Genomic DNA, 27,919 nt, shown 5'->3' on the forward strand with positions numbered 1-27,919 from the left:
TAATCTCAATCAGCAAAGTAACCAGTTATCAAATATTTGTTGTAGAGTGAAAAGTGAAATACTTGCATCCGATATAGAGTATGAGAACAGAATAAAGTAGCAGAAAATACACAAGTAAAGTACAAGAACCTCAAAATTGTATTTACGAACATTTTTTGAGTAAATGTACTTTATTTTCCACCACTGTTGAGAAGTCATTATTTTAAATAGAGTATGTATAATTCAGCACATAACAGAAGTTCAGAAGCTTTAAAATCCCCAAATTAGTTAACTGCTTGTTAAGCAGTTATATCAAAACTAAATGTAAAAGTACAAAAAATATCACAGAATACAGATCGGATACTAAAAGGAACATAGCCAAAATATAAAGAAAGAAGTTAGTATAAATAGTGAAACTATTTGATCATGTTTTTGTGAATCAGCTCCATCAGAGCAAACACGGCAGTTTTGTTTGTTGATTTTATTTTGAAGGTGAAATCACCTGACATCCGGTACTATCCACTGACTCAACTTGACGCATTTTTTATCTTTTCCACCTCAGTTCCCATAGGAACAGCTGCCCGAGTCCACCTCCATTAACTAAATGGGAAAAGCTTGTTGTTGTTGTTGTTTATAGATCTTCAGATGTTTTAAAATACGGAGGCAGGTAAACGTCAGCCTCAGGTAAAACACCCACGCAGGTAAACAAGCTGCTACTCTCAGAGGTGGAACTCCCCGATGCTCCTGTCCTTAAAAAACCTCAATCTGACATCACTTATAGCTGGTAGTAGATGACTTTGTGCTGCAGTTTCATCATTCTAGGATGTCTTTTCTTACACTTTTGAGTCCATCGTTGTGTTTTTAGTGATGCTCAAGACAAACCGAATCTGCTCGACCTCATGAAATGAGTAAAATGTAAATTTAGCATGTTGTTGTGTCCCACTGGGACTAATTAGTGCAGGTTGGTGAAGTCAGAGGACTGGCAGACTAAACGGTGAAATGATGGAAACTAATACTCACCTGTGGTTCCTCCGTTCCTCCCTTCAGACCCTCGTCATCTGCTCCGTTGCATCAATCCAATCTCACAAAACACAAAAAGTCCACTCGCGTTATCTTGTTAACAGCTTTTTTTATTACAAAAAAAACAGCATACATTAAACATTTTGCGAAGGGAATGCAAAGATGTTAGCAAAACCTAGCATTGTCCCTCATTTTGTCATTTTAATTTTAAATAAAAAAAATGTACAAAAGTGCTTACATGGTGCAAATAATGAGAAGTAAAAGGTCTATAAAAGAGGAAGGTAAAGAAAAAAAAAAAAAAATGTACATTATATCCGACTTCTAAAAACGCAGCAGAGCAGGAGAGATGAGACTATATTACATAGCAGTAGAAAATAACCCAAAGCTGCTGTTCACTAGGTAGTTAATCCTCACACAGCAGGACGGCACTGCCACTGTTAATCCAACATCACTTAGCACGAGGTTAATAAATATTGCTTAAATAACCCACAATGCTCGGGGGTTTGTGTTGAAACGGAACTATTAGTTTGACTACAGAGCTTGTGAAATCTCCTCTCAAGCCTACCAACGGGATTATGAGCGACATGTTACAGACAATGACACAATAAATCTCCCACTGTTTCGCTAATACAATCACAAATTCTTGTGAATCTTAATGGCACTTAATAACACCTCTAGATAACTCGTATGTAACTCGGTCCACAATGTCCACTGCAGCTTTTATCGGCGCTCCGCTTTCTGCTCGTAATGGTTTCCGTGTTGCTTGTGATGAGCGTGTTGCTGGTGTAAGGCTACTCATGAATCCAGACCGAAGAGGCTCCTCTCTCGCTCTCTCTCTCTATATATACTGACCTGTCGATCCCGAGATCAGTAACAAAAGCTCCCAATAACTGCGTTAAACCAGACGTTTCCCTCGACACAGAACCTGAGGTGAAGGTCTGGAGTTCTCTCCCAATAGAAACTGAGGCATGTCCTCCACGTTCCTCTGGGGGAGGCTCAGTAACTGTTCTCATGACCTGCTAAAATGTAGAGGTTGCTGTGGGCCGTGGGGTTGACTGTGGGCCGGCTCTGCAAAACCACCACCCTAGAAAACAAACAAAAACACAGACACCACGGTTAGAACGTCACAGAAATACTAAACGATGGCGGTCGTGGTACCTGGTGGAGCATAAAACTACACATCACTTGTACATTAAGGAATACTTCAACATGTTGGGAAATAAACTTAGTTGCATTCTTGCTGAGAGTTCGCTGAGGAGATTGATACATCCCATATATGGTCTCAATCGACACTAGAGCGAGCAGCCGGTTAGCTTAGCTTAGCATAAAGACTGGAAACAGCTAGCATTGTTCTACCAGCAATTTAAAAACCACAACTTGTTACACTTCGGCGTTAGAAATACACAGTCAGATCAGGACGTCAGCATCTTCAGACGCCATGTGGTCGTGACAGCCGAGCAGGGAAGCTACAGCCCATACTGTCCGTTCCATCAGATGAAATTACAGAAGCGTGGAGAGACACTCAAACCAGGCTGGCAGTGCCCGGGCAGTGGTGAATAAAACATGGGGGGGGGGGGGGGGGGGCCTTACTCCGGTGCCACAGGCAGGACGGCTTCATCAGGAGTCATCACTGACTGAGCACGCTCTGTGTCTGTGTGTGTGTGTGTGTGTCTGTGTGTGCGTGTGCTAAATCACATCCTACTGTGTCTGCAGCTCAAACCAACCATCATGACATCGACCGATTAACAGAAAAATAATCTGCAACTATTTTGATTGTCGTTAAATAATTGAAGACCTTTTTCATGCAAACTGTTGGTCCTGGTTTCTAAAACGTGAGGATTTACTGCTTTTGTCCCGATTCACACCATGAATGTATTAATTAAGAGAAAGGACTCGTCAGTCGCAGCCTTGCTGTCTGTGCAGGAGTAAAGTTCCAGATTTGCGTCATCTCACATGACGGGTTTGACGACATCTATTTGGACTTCAGGAAACTGTAATAATGTTTCACTATCTTCTAACCAGAGAGAGCGAGAGCGAGAGCGAGAGCGAGAGAGAGAGAGAGAGAGAGAGAGATGTTCAAGGAACAGTTGGGTTTAGATTAGAGCGAGGAGAGACCGGTAGAGAGCAGCAGGTGAGCGAGCTGTTTGGTGGTTTCCAGGTAATCAGACCTGAGGGAGGACAGCCACAACACGAGTGCCTGATATTACGCAGCTCATGGGGGCTGAAACTATACCAGCAGGGGTATTGATGTAAAGACAGATAGATAGGGTGAGGAGGTAGAGTGAGACACCGTCTGTAGTCCCGTTTGCTTGTGAGGTGACGCGTCGTAGAAGTCCGTTGAGACTCGTTTTGATCACTCGTCTGCACTGATGTAGCTCAAGAGGGAAAGATCTCTGTACCAACCTGTCAGATCCGAGGAGGCGGAAGACTCTGCTTCGATCACAGATCTCCTGGGTCACCTGGGGAAGGACATAAACACAACACTGACATTTGGTTTTCTGTGTATCCGACGTGCTGCTGGTGCAGAGGGGGCATTAAAACGCATGAATCAACAAGTGTCGTTATACTGAAGCCCGTTTTCACCAGACAGACCTCCACAAGAGCAGACTTCTAGATATAAGGCATGGGGGGGGGGGGGGGGGGGGCTCCTGTCTTGCCAAACACTGTACGTTTGTTACCAATCTTACACGTCACGTTTGCTGACACTGAACTTATTAGTTACCTTTAGCGGCATCACAAAACATTACTATTATCTAGTTGTTTAGTGTCAGTCTGTACATTTAAAGACCTGTCAATCAACGTCAGAGCGATAGAGTTCCCGCCCTGTGTTTTGAGCGTTGGTGGTTCGGTGACTGTTTACATTGGGATCACTTATTGTGTGTCTTCAGGTACAAAACGTCTATATGTCTTTGAACAGACTGCAGGTAACCGAGTGCCGTGTCTAGGGACTCTGTTATCGTGTACAACGCTGGAGCTCACTAGTCACACGATGTAGCCCGACACTGTGCAGCGGGAAGAACAAGGGGCCCCTTCAAAACACACACACACTCTCACGTGTTGACATGTCACGAAAAGTTGTCGACAGATGCGAGATAGTCGGCGTGCGACACCTGCTAGGTGTAAGTCCTTGGCCTCGGGAGAGATCTGATCCGTTGAGGTCTAAACGAGAACAAGGTCTCGGGTGTTCAGAGAAGCACCCACCGGAGCGGATCAACAGGCCCGCCCGCCCCTCCCTTGAATGCCTTCGCTCTTGAGAGGAATCATAACGAGACAAAGGCTGAATTATTTAGTGCCGCTGCTGTCGTGCGGCGGGCTTCGTTTTATGATTGAGCATGAATTTTGCATGGCAGCTGACATTTCAAAAATCCTTGCTGTGGCGGAACCGTGAAGCTGGGCTGGGATCAGACCTTCTGTTTCACCCGAGCGCCAGAGGACCACGTCTGACTCGGCGAGCTTTCTAAAGGCTGGCCCCTCTCCCCCCGTATCACTTTTCATAAAAACAGAACGCTTCACCTCCCTGCGATCTCTTGAACTTTTAACTCTGCCGCCGAGCGCCACTCGTGATCGGGTGAACGCGTAATCCCTCCGCGAAAGGACGACAAATTCATTACCTCGGCCCGACACAAAGACACTTTGTCTGGCTTCACCTGAGGTCTAATCTCCCGGGATCATGTGCAGCGCGTCGCCACCCGTATAAACGGCCGGCACTCAGGGTCTTTGTTGACAACAGACAAGGTGTTCTCATGTGGAGAACAAACAGGCTCGTATTCAGGAACAGTTTTTCACTGGCAACCCATGAAAAATGTCTGTCATGCACTGACCAATTTTGAAATGTTGGGCTATTTTACTTCCATAACAGGTCTTCTTTCAGACCAGTGGAAAGAAAACATCCAAAATACACATTTAGGTTTTTATCTTACTACTATTTGACCCTATTTACCAGGAGTTCCTCCCCTGAAGACTGAAAAGCTTAGAGGTGATATATACTCGACTACCGACACATAATAAAATGGTACAGTATCAAAACAAGACGTTTTTGTGAATTTGTAGTTCAATATAATCGCCACCCAGCTGTTGTATATGGTCAGATGTTGTTGTTGTTTTTTTACCTCATTAGACTTGAAGTTCTTTCCTTGCATGCCATGTTTCCAGAAGGCCAGGACGCTGTCCTGAAGGCACACTGTCAGAAAACAAAAAGGTAAGAGGCCACGTGTCACTGAAACACTGCCAGCGTCATCAAGAGGAACAATTACATTCACTTTGAGTTTACAAAAAGCTCTACTGTAACTACACCTGCCAGCCTATAATTCCCTTTACGTTAAGGACGTTTCGTTGTAAGGTATTACACTGTGTAAAGAAATAGAGCTACAAATTATTCAGAGTGTAAAATCCCAAGACCTTCCGTCTAAAAGCTTACCAACAGATTCGATACAGAAATCAAAGCTGAGCTCAGATGCCAGCTTCTTGTTGGACTTCAGTCTGCCCAGGAGATTAACAATCTTCAGATTTTCTGGGGAGCGAAACAATGAAAAAGGTTGTAAAAACGATGTGGCAGAACGTAGAGACTTACAGCCAACACCGTACTTGAGCTGCTGGTACAGATTCTGGTCCGAGCTGATGAAAAGAGTACTTACTGTCTAAACACACCAACACGGTGTCTCTCTCCAGCTGGGTGACATGGATTGCATCCACCTGCTGCTTAGCTGTGGGAAGGAAAGGTACAACGTTAACAATCATCATCAATGTATTCATGACAAGTAATTAAAAGTTTAGCACAACTACTTTTCACTCTCCTTAGAGGTTCTTTGCTCATTTCTGAGCAGAAGAAGCATGGTTTAGAAAGTTAACAAAAAGCCATGTCATCACATGTTGTGTGCCTGGTTGTTCAAACTGCACACAAGCCCTTCACTAATAATAAATCCACAAAGACGTGAGGCTGCTTTGCATTCTGGGGAGGTTACGGCCGACAGACAGCTCGTCTTTCTATTGTTTTCATGGTGTTCGTCTCCACAACACAGTACACGCTTCACCTACTTTTTCCAACCTCTGTGAACCAGGAGGAGCAGGAGTTCAGGTCGATGGTCTCAAAGCGGACCACCTGGCCCGGCTCGTTTCCCCGGCTGATGGCCACACACACCAGAGGGTACTCGTGCTCCGGGACCACCAGCATCTCAAACACTTTCAGTGGGCTGGGAAGAGGGAAGTCAAAGTGCTGCAGCAGAAAGAGAGCACCAACAGGTTTGAGTCAATGGTGTTCTGATGTGTAATGATAAATTAATTAAATAGATAGATAAATTAGAAAATAAATAAATAGATAAATTAGAAAAAATAAAATAGAAAAAAATAAAATAAAATAGATAAATTAGAAAAAATAAAATGGATAAATTAGAAAAAATAAAATAGATAAATTAAAATTTTTTATAAAATTGATGAATTAGAAAAAAATGAATTAAATTAAATTGATAAATTAGAAAAAATGGAATTACATTAATAAATTAGAAAAAAATAAAATAAATAAAATTGATGAATTAGATAAGATAAAAATAGCCAATTTACCTTGATAAGCATGAACCTCTGCATGGGCTCATACCACTGCAACAAGACAATCCCAGACTGCAGCGCTCCACACAAGTACTTGTGGCCTGTATATGGATTTCTCACTGTGAAATAGAGAAGACTGTCACTAAGTGTAGCTCGATTGATGTATATTGTTATAAACCTACGTTGCACAGAGTATGTGGTTTTAAAAAAATGGTCTCGGAAAAAGAAATTAAAAAAACGTCAATTTATTCAAACCGCACTCAGATTAGTGCACAATGTGAAAAGTCACGAGGGCTTAGAGAACACAAACATTGCAACACAGCTAAGGGAGACATGCCCAGAACGGAGATGTTAATCATGTATTGACACAGTGTGATATGATGGACGGGTGAGTAAATAAAACAGAGGGGTTGGGAGGCAAAGGCCACTCACCAATGCAGCACTTGTGACAGCCCTTTGTGTCGGGGATCTTAGTTGTCAGGGCGAACCTCCTGAGGAGAGAAAACAGTCAAGTTGTTGCGACGTAAAAGAGCCGATGACGTCTAGAATCAGGGAAGTCGGCCAGTGCTTCTACCACTGCAGTAGTTCTTCATGATGGAAGGCGGTAAGGAACAAAAAAGACTGCCACACTCATGCTGGGCCACATGTTTAAAGTTTAAGCTGAGTTGTGACCTAATCACAAAAGCGACAGGAACGTGTGGTGAGAGAATGTTATATATGAGACCAAAAACTCGGGACACGTGTTCTCACCTGGGTAACATTTTGTCTGGGAAGCGATGAGTCTGGAACTGAGCAGCCAGGCCGGGCTTCCTCAGCTGCTCAAACAGCCCGATGAGATTGTGAGAGTACAGCTGGAAGGTTCTCCCTGCAGCGGAATATTACGCGTCATATGTTACGACGTGACAGGGTCAACTTTTCTACTCGTCATCTATTTTAAAAACACATTCTGGATCCATAAAGCAGCTTTCACATGTCGAACGGTTAGATGTGAGCAGGGGCAACAACAACAGTGTGACGATGATGTGAAGCATGATTACCTTCTGATGAAGCCAGTTAGTAGAATATCAAATCAAGCCAGGCGAGAGGAGGAGGAGGAGGAGGAGGATGGACGGGAAGGGAAGAGAAGAGAACAGACGTCAGGTACACCAAGAAGCAAACAGCTGAGGGTGAAACCCAAACTTTCTAATCACATCCTCATGTTTAAATATATGAAACAAACTATACTTGCTAGTGCAGCTATCCTACATTGTAACCTGCAGAGACAAAGTTCATTGAGGCTCTGATGACAAACATAAGAAACAGTTATTGTAGGGCTGCAGATGTGGAGGCAGCAGGTTATGACAGTGGTCAGTGAAGCAGGAGGCTGTGAGAAGTCCATCACCTACCAGATAACGACATCAGGATGTTGTTGATGACATACAGCCATGTGCACTTCCTCGGGAACAGCTAAATACGGAATTAAACAAAAGTGGTACAATCATTAGCTATCTGGTTTACTACTAGTAACAAGTTCTTTAAAAAAATATTTTGTGGTGTTCCATATGTTTAAAAAAAAGCCCCATCAACAACTAGTACATTTACTTAGCAAACAATATAAACCTCCCATACAAAGTAAGTACCACTTTTAACAAACCCGGGTTATAATAACTCCCGTTACCTGCTCCATTGTGGCTTCATGCAGCTCGTTAAGGTTCAGCGTGTAGATTCCATCCACCGTCCCAAAGATTAGGTACTGATCTAGAAGACAAACATTTGTTTCTAATTAAGCTTTGGCCTAAATAAAAGCCGTTTGTGTAACACGCTTGTTATTAAAGGGAGCGGTACCTTTGGTGTCTGGATGAATCCATGATGTGGCACAGTTGATATTCAGTGGACAGCCATCAAACACTTTAGAGAAACAGGCTCCCATCTGAAATGAAAAGAAAAAAAAAGCAACATGGCTCAGAACAGCGAAGCGCTGAAATGTCAGCCAGGGTTTAATGAGCTGAAGCGACCACAAAGCAGAAAGCTCTGAGGACACAAAATATCTACAGAATGTACAGCAGCAGCTCAGACAAGAGAGTAATGACAATGCCCATGAAACCAGGCCAGCAGGGAAAAGTGAAGGCTGCGAGGAACAATGCAGAGGATTCACTCACCAGTACTTTAGGAGTGGGAGGAAGACCGTTGATGGCTGGTTTCTAACGAGGAGCAGAGGAAACAAAATAAAAAAAAAAAACACTAAATACAGAGAGGACGGCCACAATGACTTTCAATTTAGCGGCTTAATTTAGCTTCGGCCTAAACAATGAGCCGAACAAACAACAACACGGAGTGTTTTCTTTTGTGCGTCTTCTGTCAAAGTGAATTAATGTTCGACATGAGTAGATGCCAAAATTCCCTCTTTGGCGGTTAGTGTTTTGGCTCTGACGAAGGGAAAACTCATATTTGAGGTTTTTAGTGGGAGGCCAGCCAGCAAGTTGGAGACACTCCACAGATTAAAATGTAGGCTCTGAAACCACAGATGACATTTCACTCCTGAAACTAACGACGAGGAGTGTGGCTGATCATGACTGGAATACATGCTGCAGCGTAATATGTTGTTCAGTATCTCCAGACTCACAGGGAAATCCTTCTTCTCCTTCCGGTGCTGTCGGTTGGGTGGCATCTTGGGACTGCCTCCATTCACACTGTCATCCGAATCATTATCTGTCACGAGAGAGCAAGCAGACGAAAATGACATTTGTTATGAAGTTATTAATCAGACGGTCAAACACCCAGAATCTAAATCCAACGATAAGACGCATTCACATCAGGCTCTCTTACCTTTACATTCACATTTACTGAGAGCTTGTAAAAATAAAACAAGTTCTCATTTAGACACCTGCTTGATTTAAGACTCATGAACAGGTTATTGCACGTAAATGTGTGTAAATTCAGACTCTTAAGACTCACCAGGATCAGAGGCGTGAGACAAAAGGCCGGGGCTGCTGACGCTGACAGAGAGGAAATCCGGAGGCGAGTGCGCCACCTTGTTGCCCAGGTGCTCAGGTGTGCTCTGGATGCGAACCACCTGGCTCGGTCCGTTCTCGGAGTTGGGGAACCTCCGGACCGTCAGAGACCGCTCATCGTTAAGGCCGAGCTCATCTGACGAGCTGTTTAATCGTGGCTGACGGGTAGAAAGAGAGAAAACAGTTTGATGTGAATGCAAAGCACTACATATGAGTCTTAATGGCAAAAAACCCACACAGTAAAATGTCATTTATAACTTTGGGGATCACCTTCGGAGGCAGAGGAGGAGGAATCCCGGGCTTGAGAGTTGACCTGAAATGGAGGTTGTTTTTTTAGAACGATGTAAACTACAGCAAGGAATGTTTGGGTCGGACTTTCTATGACGCGCATGTCTATAATGCATTACGAACATACCTATGTGTTATGATTATAATGTATTACAACCATGGGAATTATAATACATTATGATACTTTCAAAAAAAGATATACCTTACAAGTCATAAAATCCTTTATGCGTTATGATTACTGTAAAAAGGCCTTATGAATATTCATGACTGCTTATAACTATAATTACACAGTGCTTTAAACATAATGTCTGTAATGCATCATAGACACGGGCGTCATAGAAAGTGTCACCAATGTTTTTGTGTAAATCACTCACAGCTCCACTTCTTCTAAGGCATCTTCGAGATGGGCGATGTGTCCCCTGCAGGAAACAAACACAGCGATCAGTGTGCAAAACAAGACTCTGGAGCTCAGGAGAAGCGTCAGTGGTGCAAATGTTTATGTAAAATCCCTCCTCGGAGATAAAGAGAGGAGGACTCTGAGGAAATGAAGTGGGGCGTATTCGTTCTAACCTGAGAGAGCTTCAATTCCAACTAAAATCTCTCACTTAATACGTTTACTGTGGCATTAGTTTAAAAAAAATAATTAAAAAAAACAAATCTATGCATCCTCTTTATTATCCATGAAACTAGAGACAAAAACAAGTGATGCAACTTTAACAAAGTTCTTTGGAAACAGGAAGTAAAGGTGTTAAAACAGCAATAGACTTTATTCTACATCCCCGTCCATTAAGTCTGAGCAAGCAAGTCTTTCTAGTGTAACGCTGCAGTATTTCTCGGTCTCTTTGTACATCACACTGTTCTACCTGCCTGGTTGTCTCAGATTAACGTATGCACAGTTTGGATCTACGGCTACTATCACACCACGGATGGTGAATGGAGGGGTGTCACTGCAAAGAGGATCGGGACCAAGCGAGGGGTGGAGTGGATGACGTGGTTTAGGGTACGACACACACACAGTGTTAGGGTTACCGTTGGAACAATTCGTCCTCAACGCTTTTGAGAAGGCTCCTTCGTGGGACAAGACGAGAGAGAGAGAGAGAGAGAGAGAGAGAGCGAGAGCGAGAGAGAGAGAGAGAGGCCAAAAGAGGACAGAGAGAAGTGGAAGGAGAAAAAACAGTCAAAGCACATTGAACAAGTGAGAAGGAGCTTAAGAGGCCAAAGCAACATTTCAAAGTGCAGACGGGGAGAGTGAGTTCATGCACAGACACAGGTTAGCTCTGGTCAATAAGCAGGTCAACGTGGGAGGCAGCGAGGAGCATCCAGAGGAGGTTACAGAGCACAACTTAGATGCTTTAGGCCAGGGGTGTCAAACTCATTGTTGCTCTGGGGCCGCATCGGCATCATGGTTGCCCCCAAAGGGCCGGTTGTCGGCGGGGGGGGGGGGGGGGGGGGGGGGGGGGGGGGGGTGCTGCTGCTCCTTCGTCGTCGTCGGGGGGGCTGCCACATACGCTGGTGGAGGTGTGTGCGCGCGGATCGGGGAGGAGCTCCGCCGTGCGCGATTTCCATTTTTTTTTTTTTTTGCTGGTAGATTCGCGGGCCACATAAAATGACGTGGCGGGCCGGATCCGGCCCGCGGGCCGTATGTTTGACACCCCTGCTTTAGGCAGTCTTTTCATCAGACGTCTTGCTTTCTTGAACTATACGTTCACTGCCACTAATATTGTGTATCCCTGCATTTTGTTTTACATTTTAAACAAACTTTAACAAAGCATTAGTTTCCTTTCTCTGAATGAATCTAGGGATGGATCCACCTAATACATAAGCCAGGTCATGGGAGAGGGAGGGAGGGAGGGAGGGAGGGAGGGGGGGGGGGGGACAGGAGCAGCTCCTGGGACAACAGTTTCCATGGATTACCTGGTTATTCCTCCCTCTGCAAAGGGACTCCAGGGGGAAGGGAAGTCATTATCTTTACTCACATCCTGTGGAAAGACGCACACGCACACAAATACAATTTTTTTTCATTTGTAGATATTGTTTTTCAACATGCACTTAAAAAAAAAATATTGTTTACAAACAGAAGGTAGCACTTGAATACTGATTGACTAAAGTGAAGATGATCATCACCATTTCAGAACGAGCCTCAGTTTCCTTCCGGAGAGGTGGTTCAAACTGGAGCTTGTCAACTGTAAATGACAGAAAAGTGTGTTCAGTTGTGTGTTGTTGTTTTCCACACACACACACACACACACACACACACACACACACACACACACACACACACTAAAGTTTATATCTATCTATCACACACACCTTTGGCACTAGAGGGCATCAGTGCCCAACACTTCAAGACACACAAAGCCTTGGGAGTAGTACTCATGTGCATTAGTAGCAGGAGCCTTAGAACACACGTGTAAGAAAGAACGAACCAACAGCAGATCAACTGCTTCCGTTAGAAAACACCACAGAGCTCCTTCTCTGATTCATTATGATACGATGTGAATATTTGGTCTGGAGGCTGAAGACTCGTCGGTCACCAGAGACAAACAGATTACTCTTCACCAGATCTGTTGACTTTGGGGACAAACTGGGGAGAGGACATAGCAAGAAATACAAATAGCTCGTGGAACAGATTCCTCTTAGTTTAGGTTTGAGCAGTTGATCCCGTGTGTGTCCAGTATAAACAGGAGTGATCCTGCTGTAGGTATGAAGGCGAAAAGGACTCAACCCAGCCAATAAATACTCCCACATAATCGGCTTCTCATTAACAAAGAAACTTTGTATTCAAGAATTGAGACCACAGAGACTCCTTTCCGGTCGTGGTTTTCTGCTATGCTGATAATGTGGAAGTGCTGCAGCATTTAAAACAGATAACAGCGAGGAGGTGAGTCACTAACGGTTGAGGAATCAGGTGAGACGTATGAGTCAAACTCCATGTTAGGATCGGATTAGTCATCCACGATGTCATTTCAGTCGGTCTGACAGGAACCAAGACATCACAACGTCCAAACTTTATTGAAACTAAAGAAACTGTAAGTAGCCGCCACATGCAGAGCAACTCACCTTATTAGTGCCACTTAAATCTCAAACACAATGTTCTGTTGTGTGCGACAACATTATCCTGATTCTCAGGAGGTGTTGGGAGTGAGCAAACACACAACGTCTCACTACACTGTCACTGACCTGCATCCCCCCCGTGGCCCTCAGTGAAGCTAGGACTCGAGTACGGCCCTCCTCGGTCTTTCCCATTGTTTGCTTCATGTAGGAGGGAAAGTCAAGACGTAATTGTGAGAAATATAGATACAACTGAACAGGAAGTGTATCTGGTACACAAGACACAATGAAGCACGGCACGTATCGCTACAGATAAATGAGACAACCAATAAAGACAGACGTCTCACCACAGGACTGTTGCTACATCAACCCAAAATGATGAAATGAGAAACAGTCAAACTTCCGACATGACGAGCACAACACAGCGTTCACCTTTATCTACTGATGACAACACAGACACACAACCACTTCCCTGAAGGGTTGCAAAATAACACATTTACAGAATATATTAAGCTGGATCCTCTGCCGAATCCAGTACCAACACATGTTGAGTGAGAAGCACATTTTGTATGACCCCCCCCCTTCAGACAAGCCATTTCACATTATTCACTGGAATAAAGATGAGGGACAGTTAACGTAATGGAATGTACTTCATCCACTCTCTCTGCCGTGAATGCCTGGGCTATTTTTAGACACACTACCACATGCTGTGGTCTGGAAGAGGGCCAGCCAGTTCTGCAGGATTAGTGGGATGACCCTCTGACGAGCCGACGGACCTCCATCAACCTACACAGCCGGGCCGACTGACATGCTGACCAACGACAGGACAGATGCACAGCAGGGGGGGTTGGCCTTTATCTTGGTGCTGAGGTTTGGGCTTCTCGTTTACTTACAGTCTAACTCTGAGCGCGTCCTCTCGGCTCTGGCTTCTTTGTTGGTGGAGCGGATGGTGTGTCTGATTGCAGAGAGGGGCTGAGGCAGAGAGGGCGACAAAGATTTAAAGATAAGAAAATAGGTTTGGACAGTGGGAGCCACACTTGACAAGACAAGTGCAGAAAGTAGGGTAAAGTGCTGTCAAATGATATAACACCGACGCCGTGTAGCCTGGAGTCATTTAGAACAATGATGACGTTTATCGTTTTAAAGATTCTGCAGAAGCAACACCTGAAACTTGCATGTGAAGTTTAAAGGAGAACTGAGAGCATCGTCACATTATTATGCATCCCAGAGACTGCCTGTTTGCAACAAGCTCCATTGCTTGCAGTAAATAGCCTTCAGGGGTTTTTTTTTCATTCATGGTGGCCAAGACAGTGCTACTGCTGTCAGGGGGAGAGCAGCACAATGGTCCTTTAAAAAAAAGGCACTCGTACCACCTCTTTGGCTGCCACGTAGATGTGATGTTGATTCCAGTTGGAATAATAATGTCGGTGGAGAGAATCAAGAAGAGGGGGAAGGGCGCTTTAGGGGAACATGAAAACAGACTTCAGCCAAGATCACCTTTTTGACTAAGTTGCTGAAAAAACACGGTGTGCTAATATTTACATTCCCCGCTGACAGAGACTGACCGTGTTTGCATGAAAGTCCGTTTTACAACAAGGTCTGGGGAAATTGGACAAAGAGACAACTGGGGCACATTTTTTTAATACTTTTTAAAAAGTATATAATATTGTCTATATCTTTCTTCTTCACTTCTTTGTAGACTTTAAATTTCCTTCTTAGGTTTTCAAAGCAAATGTCTCACAGTATTGGTGCTATTTTGAGTCGTTACCTCCAGGTCATCATCGTCCACCTCACTGTAATGCTGGTGGTTGTCTGGGTTGTTCATCTTATCGAGGAGATCAACAGCGAGCCTCCTCGTCAAACCCGTCTGGGCTACATACGCATGCTGCAGGGGAAAAAAAGGACAGATTGGAAGTTATTACGAACCGGTGCATCATTTGAGAATAATAGTTTAAATACTTGTGGTCCGACATCCTTAATCTCACACACAAGGTCCATGCTAACCGGGACACCAGATTCCCTGCAGATATAGATATGAGAGTCCAGGTTTCACTGTGTTAATCATCAGATTCCTGGACAGCTTTCCTCAGAGACGGGCACTGAGCTAATGATGAGAAGCCCATAGCTCTGCTGCTTCTTAAAAGATAGTTTGTCTTGGAATAAGCATACAGGCCGGAGCACCAGCCTTCTTCCTCTGGACTGAGGCTTCGTTGACGTTATTTAAGAATGTAATTGCTAATAACTTAATCCCTACAGGCCATGATCTGACTCTGGCCCACAAAGTTATGAAATTCAGCCAAACCACATAGAAGCTCATTGGGACAACAAAGATCCTTTTGGCTAACATGCTAAATTTCCATTGTCAATAGGTTCAGGCTAAAAAATACTGCAATACATCCTTTGTTGCAACCATTTCAATCTCCTACTGTATAATGTCTACCATACAGTCTGCCGACGCGCCCAGTAGGAAACATTACCGATAGAAGTTTTTCTGCAGTGGGCCTCTTCTTTGGGTTCTTTGTCAGAGACACTTTGACAAAGTTATGGAAGGCGGTGGACCTGGGGAACAAGATGATTTTGTTTTAATGCAATGTCCGTCCGTCACCGTTATCCTTCTGAGACCAAAGTGTAAGGTTTCATAAAGCACACTGAATATTCTGGGCAATCACCATATGTTTTTGTCTTTTAGCTTCGGAGGCTGGAAGCTGCTCTTTGACATCAAAAACAAGGCCCTAAGGATGAACGAAAAACTTGAATTAAGAGTGGTTTTCACAGACTTAAAGAGGGAAACATACTTAAGTAGGCGTCCTATTTTAATAAAAGCCTTAACATATTTTGAATTAAACAGTATGACCAGTTAAGTAATGAAAAAAGGTGATGAAACATGACAGCAACAGAAAAGGAGAAAAGCAGCTTAAGAATCGTCTGAGGAAGCTCTGACTGATCATCCTTTGGAGGAACAGTAAGACATGCCTCATTGGGTGGAGGTCAAACATTGGAGGCTGCAGCTCGGCCAGCTCTATGGACGTGATGCCGACGGCCCAGATATCACACAACTGGTTGTAGCCGCCGTTCTTCTCCACTGCTGCTACTTCTGGAGCCATCCTACACAGATTCAGGACAAGAATTCAGGGATGAGTCTCCAAGAAGAAGGATGAACGGCTGGGAGGCCTCTTTTGAAGTGGAAAAACAACGCTGGTACTAATAATGAGATACTGGTGATCTGTGGAGGAAAACTCAGTTTACTTTCCCCCCCTTTGACAGTGTGTTTAGAGCTCAGTGGTGAGGATTCATTGTCTTACTCAAAAACACTTCAGCTGCTGTGTGAATTTGTACTTGTATCTTTTAGGGGAAGCGTCCATCTAACCACTTGTACATGTTGTCACCACAAACTAGATTCTGTTAGATAGAAGACGACACAGACAGTTGAGAAAATGTGCTAGTATCTGTTTAAAACGCTTCTCGGAATATAAACACTTCCCCCATAGTTCTTCAAACTATTCAGCTAAGTCAAAGGCCCACTGGCTCATTTAATGATGGCGACACACTCACCAATAAGGTGTTCCGATGAAGGACTTCCTTTTGGCAATGGTGGCTGTTATTTTGGCTGCAACTCCAAAATCAGCTGTAAGGAGGATTGACAGGGTTTTTTCAGATTACGTAATCCACAGACGACTGAAAGCTACAGGAGGCGTTCAAGTCTCTTGAGAATTAAGACGCTAAAGAGCGACTTACCTAACTTCACATCTCCGTTGTCTGTAAGAAGTATGTTGGCACCCTGTTAAAAAAAAAAAAAGATCCCATAAAAACATTTATTTTACTTTAAAGAAAATACATTCAAGAGATCATAATGATATTTTAGCATCATGAGACTGAGGCTGAAAATACTGCGCTGCTGTGTTGCCAAACTGGTTCATAATAAAAGTGCCAATCATGTGTTACACATCGTCAGAAACATCTGGTGGAGTTGAAACATTAACGGCTGGTCTGGTACTGATCAGGCTTGCCAGTAAAGGTGCACCAGTATCACCGCTTTCTGACAGTCCCACCGACTGTTTCTGTTGGCCGTGACTGACAGTCTCTCTGGAGGCATCCTGGGGTGAGAGGAGAGGAAACAGGAAGTGCTCGCTGCGTAGCGCAGAGTAAAGATAATAGGTCCGACCCTGACCTTCTGTGAGAACACATGAAACTGAGGCTGCAGTCTGTGTGCGTGATCAACTGATCACATGCTTTCGAATGAGCACATCCCCGGCTACACTTTTCCTGTGGCTTCAGTTCACACCTCTGCAGCGCTGCTGCTGCTGCATCCGAGAGCAGTCACACCTCTGGGCTGCTTGAGGGCCAACAAGATGCATTTACAGTGACGTTAAGTGTTTTCAGGCTGCACAACCTCTTTTTGACAATCTCACACTTCTCCTTTTCTCCCTCCTGTTCTCTCGTGTTTTGTTTGTTTGCATGAGGTGAAGTGAGAACAACAAAGAGAACAAAACAAAGCAGAAAAGATAGGATACCTTAATATCACGGTGCATCTTGCCCTTGGTGTGCAGATATCCCAAACCCTGTGAAGGGAAGGAATGTATTCAGTAACGAGTTCAACTCAAATACAATTTAAAAAAAATACGTAAAAGTACAATTACCTGTATAGTCTCTCTGCAGACGTACGCTATCTGAAGCTCCGAGAGCGGTCCCGTCACTATTACAACACAAATTCATTCTATTTTTGCAGGTTAAGGATTTCACAATGTGCGTAGAGTTTTTAAAAAACACTTTACGAGTTCATCGTACTCGTTGTGAATAAGACAAAAGCTCACCATGATAAATGTCCTGCAGAGATCCTCCACCACAGTACTCCATACAGATCCAAAGTTTCTCTCGACTGATGAAATCAGAGGAAAATATGAATTTAGGAACTGCTTGCTCTGCTAGTTATATGATAAGTATCCAAATATTTTGACATGTGGTTAAACAATTAGGCAGCAAAGGTGTCTTGTTGAACAAGTTAAGCTGTACAAATCAGCAAACCTTCCTGAAACAACTTAACCAACACATGTTAATAAACATTATGCAGAAAGGTGAAAGAATAAACAATGATTAGTGCTTCTGTTGGTGAACTGGAGATCTAACAGAGCAGCGAGTAGAAAAATGATGTCAAGCCTTTGATAAGGAGCTAAAAATACCACCAGTGTGATCAAACTCGGCCACAGGAGACGAGGATACTCTACATAGAAATGATTTCAGGCCAGGAAACCGGTCCGAGCGGAAAACTTAAAAATTGTGGTTCTTCTAAAGCAATTAATCTAGTTCCATAATAATCAACGCATGGTGGGTTGCTCATTAACGTTTCACAGTAACCATTTGTGCTCTCTGTGGCGAGACTGTACAAGACGTGCCTGCTGTGACGAGACGTGCATCTCTCTGCACTAACAGCCACATAAAAACAGATCAGAGGCTCATATTCCAGTTAAACCTGCTGGAAGTCGGAGGCAGCGGCGGGCGGACCAGCCCGAACTTCCTCTCAGAAAAACAGCCACAGAACACCAGGCTCCGTTAGAACAGAAGAGTCAGCACCCGTCAAACGGTTTGAGTCACACACACACACACACACACACACACAGGTGTGACCAAGTCTTTAAATACGTCGGGTGACTTTCAGGCAGCGGCTCGTTAAATCCGTTTGACAGTTATGAATTTCACAAACGTTATACGTCGAACTGGCTGCGTGGAAATACAGAGGATAAAATGACAAAGCAGGAGTATTTTAAGAGGCTCTTACCAGAGGTAGCTCCCAAAGTAGGCCACAATATTGTGGTGCATGCATTCCTTCACCATGAAGATTTCCTGCTGGATGATGGAAAAGTCATCCCCTGGAAACAGAGGGAGAAATCACACATGGACAAAAAGTTTTCATTTTCTGCTCAGAGAACCGTTTCATTTGAATGATTGTGGACATGAAATTTAAAATGTTTGGTTTATAAATCATCTACAAAAATCTACAGAATAAAAGTCTTAGTGTTTTTTTACATGAGAAAAGTCCTTGAACTGGAAGTATTTTTCAGATGATACAAAAGGTTGTGCACACCATAAACATTTCAGAAAAACGCTTTCCACAAACATTTGCCAAACTCAAAAACCACAGAACAAAATCTTCCCATATTTCACTCCGACTATATTAATCAATCTGTTATCTCTGTATAAGAACGGCACATTATTAAACAGCCAATACCAATAGAAGGAACACCTTGTACTTTTAAAGTTTTTGTGGTATGAGCCGATATCCAGGCTGCTTTCCAGTTCAGCAAAAGCGCTCCAACACATCCGACTAGTAGGAAGTAAGAAGAATAAAATATGTACGCCCAGCTGCTCCCAATTGTGCAGAGACATGGTCCTGGAATACATCAAGAGGAGGGTTAAGCTCTGCCAGCTTCAGCGCTCTATCAACAGACTGCCATCAAAGGCATCAGTCCAGATTAAGCTCATTTAATGGACACACAAAAAAAAAAGAAAAACGCACATACTTGTAGTGGAAATGTCAACAAAGCATTTGTTTTTCTGCAATGTGTTTAAATTCTGCTCATCTTGCAGGTCAACAAAAAGGTGTTTTGATGTCTAAATCCGGTTGTAAAAAATCAGCAGTCTCAAAAATGCGCCCAAGCTTTGGCGAGTACCACCGGCTCCATCCCTGAAGACGGAGAGAAGTTGTTGACCTGCAACACTACACAACACAACACACAGCTCCAGACACCGTACCGGGCGGCTCGTGGTCTCGCGGCCTGATTAGAATGATACAGGGGCATTTGAACTCTGGAGATGCATCCTGGACAAACCGAGGCATTTCATCAGCACACAAACAACGTCTTTAACCCGGAGTAAAGAGCAGTCTTGTTTTTAGTCTGTCTGGGAGAAGTCGGGCCCTCTCACGGGAGCGTCTGAATTAAAGAGGCTGGAATGCCAACACGTGCATAACCATCCAGCTGATAAGACAACAAACCAGTTCCATCATCCTCTTACCCACGGCTACGAATATGGGTATTTAGTTCCATCAGAAGGGAAGAGAATACAACTATTAGCCGTCTAAAAGTAGATAAAAGAACAACAAGTACCGGTATGTGACTGTGAAGAGTTTAATACAAACATCACATGAAACAGACTCATCAGATTAATCCCTTCACACTCTCACAAAGAAAACAAATCGTGTGCAAAGACCAACATTGGTAATGAATTGCTCCAACGAAGCATTTTACTTTCAACCAATCAAAACCTGATGGACTATAGAGCTTCATCGTGGTCCATTGTTGGATATGTTGTTTACGTGGAGCCGGTTGAAAATAGCCCCGAACAAATACACCTTTTACTACCGTAACGCTACAAAACAATAGTGTCGAGCTGTTTTAATAAAGTACTCTCCTTACCGTAACTATATCATATTTACGTCTTAGGTATGAACCAATGCGCTTACGGTCGAGTAGGAAAGTCAGAAATTATTCAGAGAGTTACTGATGGATGATTTTGGTCTAAACCCCAACAACAAAAATAAAAAAAAAAGAATGTAAATAACCTTATCCTTAAATCAAGCGTCCCACATTTTTGCTGTTACACAGCTGAGATGTTGATTGTGCAAATGGAAGGGAAAGTCACCAGTGTGTGTGTGTGAGTTCTTATTGCAGTGGGGAAAAAAAAAACTTTTAAAATGGGATTTATTATTCTTGCTTGCCAAGAATAAAGTCTGCTCAGGAATGTCAACAGAGGCCATGTTAAAGGGTCAATGCTACAAACTGAGCTCTTTCCTTCCATCTGTAAAACTAAAGTTGTTTCCTCCTCTTTGTCTTTCTGTAGCATAATGAGGACAAACTAATGAATGCCTCAGCTTTAATGATGACGAACATGAAAATCATTTTCCACATTCTTCATCGTTTGTAACCTATTTAATGAGTTTTCTGTAGCGTTATGTGGCAGAGACATATAACTGCATTAGTAATTACTGTGCTCTTTAATCCAGAGTCATTTCACAGGAACATCTGGTGTTTATCACAATAATATAACATTTGTTGACAGAGAGAAACTGGTTCAAGAAGCCACAAAAGTTTGATCAAGGGTCATGCCAGTGACAGGACTGTGAGCTCGGTCCAACACAAGCTTCACACCACAGTCTCCTCTTCTTGGTGAGTTGAGGCGTAAGAGTGTAGCCACTTCCTCTCAGACCCTCTGAATATACACAACCTCGCTCAATGCTTCACCTTTCTATTCAGCAGGTTGGACTTATTCAATGTCAAGTCCTGCACAATTCCACACCAATAGAATTTGATGGATGTTCTGTTAAACATAAGGTGACATGTTTGAAGAAAAGAAGTTTATCTTTAAATGAAAACGGGATAATTGATCACTACAAAAAAAGCACCAAAGCTGGATTTGTAATGGAAACTTCTCAGGTGTCTTAAGAGGGAAAGAGGAACAGTGAGGGATGTAGAGATGGTGTTCAAAAAATAACTGATGAGTTAGTTTGTACACAGGAGAAAAAGAAAAAAAAAAAGAATAAATCTCTCCTCACTCCGTGTTGATGACCCAAACTAATTTAATCTTAAATAGTTGTTTACCACGAACTAATCAGATTAACCTGCTCTGTGGCCAACAGAGGGCTTCGCTTCACCACTCCCATCTCTCTCTCTCTCTCCCTCCCTCTCGGCCCCTTACTTAACAGCAGCGTCACTCCTCCTGGTCAAACCTGTTTGAGTCTGCGCTCCGCCCAAAGCCGTTTACCTGAAGCACAGGGAGGAGTGACTCCAGCAAAGAAAAGAGAGTCCTGCTTAAACAGAACGACCTGAGCTGGGTTAATCCTGGTTTCATCGGAAAAAAAAGAAAAGATAAAGCAAGTAGGAATAGAACAAATATAAAGCGTGTTTAAAGATGCTTATAGGACAACCTGTGCAGGGCTATGCAACGGATAATTGTAACCTTTAAAATCCTCCGTGTTAAGCTGTAACACTGCACTCAACCATTTAAACATGACTTAAACCGTAAACCCCCCCATCACTCTACATTTAATGGATTTGAGTTTTGGAGGATTAAAACGGCATTTTTCTTATTTTTGGACATTTTAAAGACAGAATAACGAATCGATTGCTCAAGAAAATGAAGGGCAGATTCATGGAGAGTGAAAATGACGGTAGTTTGCAGCCTCAGAGTGCAGATTTACTTCAAATGTAATTATATTGAGAATAAAAGATTTATTTGTATTCTTAAAAGTCAGATTCTTTTTCTCAGGTTACAGCTAAGCCCCTGATCTTCTGACACACACACACATACACACACACACACACACACTAATCCCCCCCCTCCTCCCATCTTCCAGTAAAAGATATTTATGCTTTAAATAAGAGTTTATCAGATTATTAGAAAAGATTTCAGAGCCATGATTTTGAAATGAAGTCTCAGATACAATATGACACCTGAAGAAATCAACGCGTGTAAACTTCAGATGAAAACATCCCCTCACCCTCTCACTCACAGACATGATCACAGCGACATGATGAATGAAAGAGAAAACAAACAGGAGTGAATGTCCTCGTCCACTGACTGGTAATCATCTGAGCTCAGTCTGGTTGCTGGTGGTACAAAGCCCTCATTATAATCCCACTAATCCCGTCACTAGGTCATCCGCAGCACAGACAGCCGAGCTGGGACAGAAACGTCGTCCTCCGCTTCACACCAAACATCTCGCATCACCTCGCTCTCCATATCGCTTCAAAACGGTCGTATTTGACTGATGCTGCACACCAGACGAGGCATGGGACGAAATCAAACGTTCACGTCACCATTATCCAAGACAATTGTGACTCTAGATGATATCCCGATAATTATCAAAAATGACACTAAAAACCTACTAGAATCACTTTACCTTACATTTAGTTAAGAAATTAAATATTTTAGTTGCAAGAATATATAATGATAATAATAAGAAACAAATAATAATAATGAATATTGCATTCATAAATCATATGCCTTCCTGCATAAATAAAGGACAGATAGATAGATATATTGTCCCACCTTTAAGCCAGAAGTCTGTTTGTGGCTCTGCACTCTACATAACGTTATTTTGGATATTGACCAATGATCATGATTTACATTGAAATATGCAAAACATCAATGGGTCATGAGTATTGGCAGTGTACTACAATATTTTGATTTGTGGTCATTTGGATACTTTTGGTACATTCCATTCAAACGTCTGGAAAATAGCAGACTTTATGTTCCAGACGTTTGTATTATTTTTGTGAACATCACTCTTACCTGGTTCCAACTTTATGATCTTCACAGCAGCGAGCTCCCCGGTTTGTATGTTTCGAGCCTGAAAAGACACAAAGGCGCAACGGTCAGCGCGGCTCTAAATATCACAACGCAGTTAATATTACCGCTTTAATCACAACTTGTGTTATAACAGTTTAGGACTGAGCTAGAGGTTTGATTCGTCGATATACAAAAAAAAAAACAAGTTTCCATCAAGAATGCTGAACGTTCTTTAGATCCAACTTCTTAAGTTCTGTCTCTTTGCTTTTGTCTTCTTTGACGGTAAATTGAATATTTTGAATTTTTGGACCGTCAGATTAATCAAAAAATGAAAATAAGTCAGTTGCAACCTTGAACATTACATGACATGAGACTGTATTCTGTCACAGGTTTGACCCACATAAGCATCAAACCAATAAATGCCATTTGTATGATCCTCTCTGCGCTGAGAGTAGTGGAGTAGAACACAACCCCCCCCTCTCCATCAGTCAAAGGCAGCATCACTACACACTGGAGTACAATCAGACCTACAGTCTACTTAAACACGCACCATCCCCAGAGCTCACGCTGGACAGGGTCAACCTTTTGTTCTACATGTGTGTGCATTACCAACTTCAGTTTAATACCGTATTTCACCCACGGCTACGTCGCAATGGCATTAGATTTTTTTTTAAAACACACCAATCCATTTGTAAGAAATCTTGAAGTAGGTTGCACGGACTTCAAAATCCAGGCCAGGTGCGCCTGATGTCTACAGATCTCTGGTTCAGCCAACTGAAGTGAGAATGTTGACGCTGACTAACAAATAAACATGAAAATAGTTCCCGACATCCAACAACTTCAAGTTATTCTTGCACACACTGAAGGCCGACTGAAGGATAAACCCTCTTAACCCACATCGTTTATGAGTAGAAGTGACCGGCAGCGTGCAGGAGTCACTGGTTCCTTCTTTGTCATCAAACCAGCGACAAAGCAGCGACAGAGACAGCGCTAGTATCAATGCACTGACCTACATTATTGACCCATCCTAGATACTGTTACTGCCTTTCATCAACTCAAAAACCAAAAACGTGCGTACGTTTCTTTCCTTGTACAGTAAGATTTTGGTACATAATGATGAGTGAACCTTTAAGAAGTACTGATTCTAGACTAAATTCGGGCATTTAAAAAGGGATATTATAACAACAAACTACACCAAGAGCTAAAGAGTATGACATGAGAATGAAGATAAATGAATCATTATCACCAGCGATAACAAAAGAGAGCAATATGTGGTTCTCAAATGAATACAAACAGATGTAATAATTCATCCGAGGCAAGGATTTCTGTGCGCGTTAAAAGTCAACCGAGCACAGCGGACCGAGGGAGGCCTTTTCACAATTTGAGGTGTTTCTGCCGTCAGTGGCGCCCAGAACACACCCAGCAGAACGCGTGTTTAGACAGGGGCCCGATCATATTTCAGCGCGCTGCAGTGCTCAGCCTAAGAGCTGCGGGAGAATACCAGGCGCAGCATTCCACCGGTGGCCCGTCTGGGGGTGGGGGTGGGGGGTGAGGGGGGGGGGGGGGGGGCTGGCTAGAGAGGCTGTGTGTGGACGACAGGCGGCCTGAACTATCACACTCTGGATCAGATGGGTCGTCTGTTTATCTGTGGCTGATAAACAAGAACGGCCCCAGAAAAACACACACCTCCCCACAGTCAACAGACAGTGGGGGAAATGTGGATAAATCAGCTTGCTTAGCAGGACATTTTCTCATAATAGCATTTCTTTGGTTCATTGCAGCAGCACAGTGCAATCTATTTCTCCAATACATGCCAATTAAGAATATACTAATATAACCATAAAGAAACATTTTCTTTGGATTCTATGCAGTAAAACTCTAATAATCTGGTGATATGAATTCTTTGTGTAACTGTTTTTAATCTGGGACTGTTTCTGGCAGTGCAGTGACTCTGTTTGTTTGACTCATGAATGATTGATCATGTGTACAAAGATTGCACTCTTACCCAGTTTCATACGAGACAACTGAAAATCATTTGGTGAAAGCAGTAAAGCTTCTGAAGGCAGCAAATACAGTCCACCAACGGTTCCTTCTTTTTCCTCTCTGGTAACATAAACATCACATTGATGTTGTAGATGACAGTTTAATAAAAGTAAAACTATAACTGATCGTATCCATTTTGAGGAAATACTACTGCGGTTATACTGCTGCTTTGGACTAGGGATGGGTAACATGGGCTCCATCATAAAAAGTGATGTGGATAAATTAGACAAGCAGGTACAAGCTTTCACTGTTCATCTCACTCAGTCAGTCAAACGGGTTCAGGGAATTATTTCAGTTAACTTGCACAACCAGGAAAACGATACTAGGGCTGCAACCATCATTTGTATTACTGATTAATCTGCAGACTTTATCCTTAATCAATTTACTAGTCGTTTAGTCTGTAAAATGTGGAGAGAAAAAAAATAGAGAAAAATGCTCATCATAGCGTCTTCTAATTGATTGTTTTGAATGACAAACAGTCCAAAACTCTTTAAGATATTTAATTCATATACGACCAGAATAATGAAGCAAATCCTCACATTTGAGACGCAGGAACCAGAAAACCGGTCATTTTGCAGATTCATTTTATTTTGATCTACTAGTTGATTAATCAACTAATCATCGTCTTGCATCTCACAATGAATACACGACGTAGATCGTTTCACGTGACAGTACTGTTATTCCTGCCAATAAAGTGTATTTTAGTAGCAGAAGAAGACCAAATGAAGGGATGCCGAACTTGGCACTCATTCAACAGCTACTGCCAAATGTGTTGGCCACATGTTATTATGAGTCACAAAACAAACAACACTCTGGCTCTACTTGAATTAATAAGTCACGTGATGATGGTAAAGCCAGATATGTGCAGCGCTAATGACAGGCTGTGGGAAACAGCAGCTTCACTATACCTTGTACACGTCTCCATATGTGCCACTTCCCACCCTCTGGATGAGCTCAAAGTCATGCTGAGGGTTCCTCCTCTGGATTTCGCCGCTTGGCCGGGGATAGATGTCCATGGTAGCTTGAACCAAACGACCCTTTTACATTTAGTAGATCAAATCTAGTGGCGGAGGTTTGATGAAGGGCAGGTCCTGAATGTATATTAAAGTCAATCCCTGTTACTCAGACGGTCCTCCTCTGTGCTCCATGTCCTGATCGAGAGACACAAGAGAAGTATTGGAAGGAAAGTGTTAAAACGACACCAAAGTTTGACATTTCATCCAAGTTATGTGCGTCAATAGCCACAGAAAAGATTAGTAGATGTTGTGTCACATACCGTGACATCTGTCACCCAACACCAACACCAACCTAACGTTATGCATTTCATTTCTCTTAAATTTCCATTCAAATAATAAAGTTACCCACAGCTCGTTCTGACCACTAAAACAACATCGCGTGTGTTTAACGGTTAGCATGGACACTGTGGGTCATTCCAGCAAATAGCCAGAGCCAGGTCTAACGTTTCACCCAGGCAGCTAACAGCTAATGCTAACTTGCACACGTTAGCTTAGCTTCGCTACTGGTTCTAGCTAACTTCAACTGTGCCTAAACTTACCTTTTACAATGCAAACATCGTGGACGAATACATCTTGCATTGCAAATCTTTTCGAGGCCTTTGACCTGCACGGTGGCGTCGAATAATAGCACCAAAGAAGAAGAAGAAAAGCGTCCCCCTTTGTTATCGAGGAAACAGTAATAAACTTCAGCTGGCTGTCGCTGTTCACTCTGTCTCCTTCGCTCTGTCTCCTTCACTGTTATAGCCGAGTCCGGTTCTCCAGCAATAAGTTTAATTAGCCGTTGACATGTCACTTCCCTCTGCTGACAGTTTAAGTACGTTATTACTGTAGGAAAACTACATTAATAATGTCAAGTATTACTTTTAAATTTATTTTCCCAATCAACCGAAAAAGCAACAGTCTGTTGCTAAGCTCTGAGGGGTCGCAGTTATACAGGATCCCGATGCTGCGTTCATGAGCTGCCTCGGAAAATCTAACACTCAACAGAAAAAAATAAACAACACAATAAAAAAATGTCTGGTGGCAAAACAACAATCAAGTATAAAAACAGGGAAATAATTACAACACGGAGCACATCACAAAGGAAGTTATCAAAATAAATTACTCTACAAGTACTATGATGAATAAGACAATAAATCACCTCCGGCCAAATCATTCACAAGACTATAACTCTGTTACGCTGTTGTTTGTTTGTTGTTGGTTAAAAAACAATCGTTGCACTACTGTTCAGTTAGTTAATTTAATATTATTCTATTCCATTGTATATATTTTGCATTTTTTACATTTTATATTTTTTACTCTGTTATATGTATTGTATATATTGTGCATTTTTATACTCAATATTATTTTTTTTTACTCTGTTCTTTGATTGCTTACCTGTATCGTAATGCTGCTGTAGCGAACAAATTTCCAATTGCAGGATTGATGAAGTATCTATCTATCTATCTATCTATCTATCTATCTATCTATCTATCTATTAAATACAAGTCTTGTGTTTTGAGTTTCTGCTACATTATACTTTGACTACATTACATTTTAAAAGGTATACTAAAGGCCTTTTTACTCCACTTCAGTTACTTTACATTATAAAAAACTAGAATGGCCATATAAAATGTAGTACATTGTTATGCAATAAATTAAACTACCCAAAGGTGTATATAATCGCCCCAATCAGGTCCACTATGGCAGCTACAATATCAAAATTCTGGT

General features: G+C 42.6%; 1 protein-coding gene across 1 annotated transcript; it reads right to left on the bottom strand.

The window, feature by feature from the left end:
- Positions 1-1,094: 1,094 nt before the first annotated feature.
- Positions 1,095-27,123, bottom strand: map4k5 (mitogen-activated protein kinase kinase kinase kinase 5). The gene is made up of 33 exons (XM_079174550.1): positions 26,749-27,123; positions 26,102-26,344; positions 23,154-23,211; positions 18,643-18,733; positions 17,681-17,745; positions 17,507-17,562; positions 17,381-17,428; positions 16,605-16,647; positions 16,422-16,494; positions 15,843-15,974; positions 15,539-15,601; positions 15,347-15,428; positions 14,638-14,754; positions 13,763-13,841; positions 11,943-12,001; positions 11,733-11,797; positions 10,193-10,237; positions 9,801-9,843; positions 9,475-9,688; positions 9,143-9,228; positions 8,679-8,720; positions 8,365-8,449; positions 8,198-8,277; positions 7,926-7,986; positions 7,291-7,405; positions 6,973-7,031; positions 6,556-6,659; positions 6,034-6,211; positions 5,634-5,702; positions 5,417-5,509; positions 5,109-5,179; positions 3,403-3,458; positions 1,095-2,083 (listed from the first exon to the last, which is right to left on the bottom strand). Exons 2-33 carry the CDS (start codon positions 26,207-26,209, stop codon positions 1,996-1,998), a joined length of 2,628 nt encoding a protein of 875 aa, XP_079030676.1. The 5' UTR covers positions 26,210-26,344; positions 26,749-27,123; the 3' UTR covers positions 1,095-1,995.
- Positions 27,124-27,919: the final 796 nt, after the last annotated feature.

Source organism: Pholis gunnellus (genome assembly GCF_910591455.1).
Source record: "Pholis gunnellus genome assembly, chromosome: 15".
Lineage (NCBI taxonomy): Eukaryota > Metazoa > Chordata > Actinopteri > Perciformes > Pholidae > Pholis > Pholis gunnellus.

Excerpts from the sequence above, each read along its gene's own strand:
- map4k5 (XM_079174550.1), bottom strand. The coding sequence starts at position 26,209 with ATGGACATCTATCCCCGGCCAAGCGGCGAAATCCAGAGGAGGAACCCT. Across the intron at positions 17,563-17,680 it reads TCTGCAGGACATTTATCATG|TGACGGGACCGCTCTCGGAG; the intron begins GTGAGCTTTTGT and ends GTGTTGTAATAG. Across the intron at positions 13,842-14,637 it reads TGGACGATGATGACCTGGAG|CCCCTCTCTGCAATCAGACA; the intron begins GTAACGACTCAA and ends TCTCTGCCTCAG.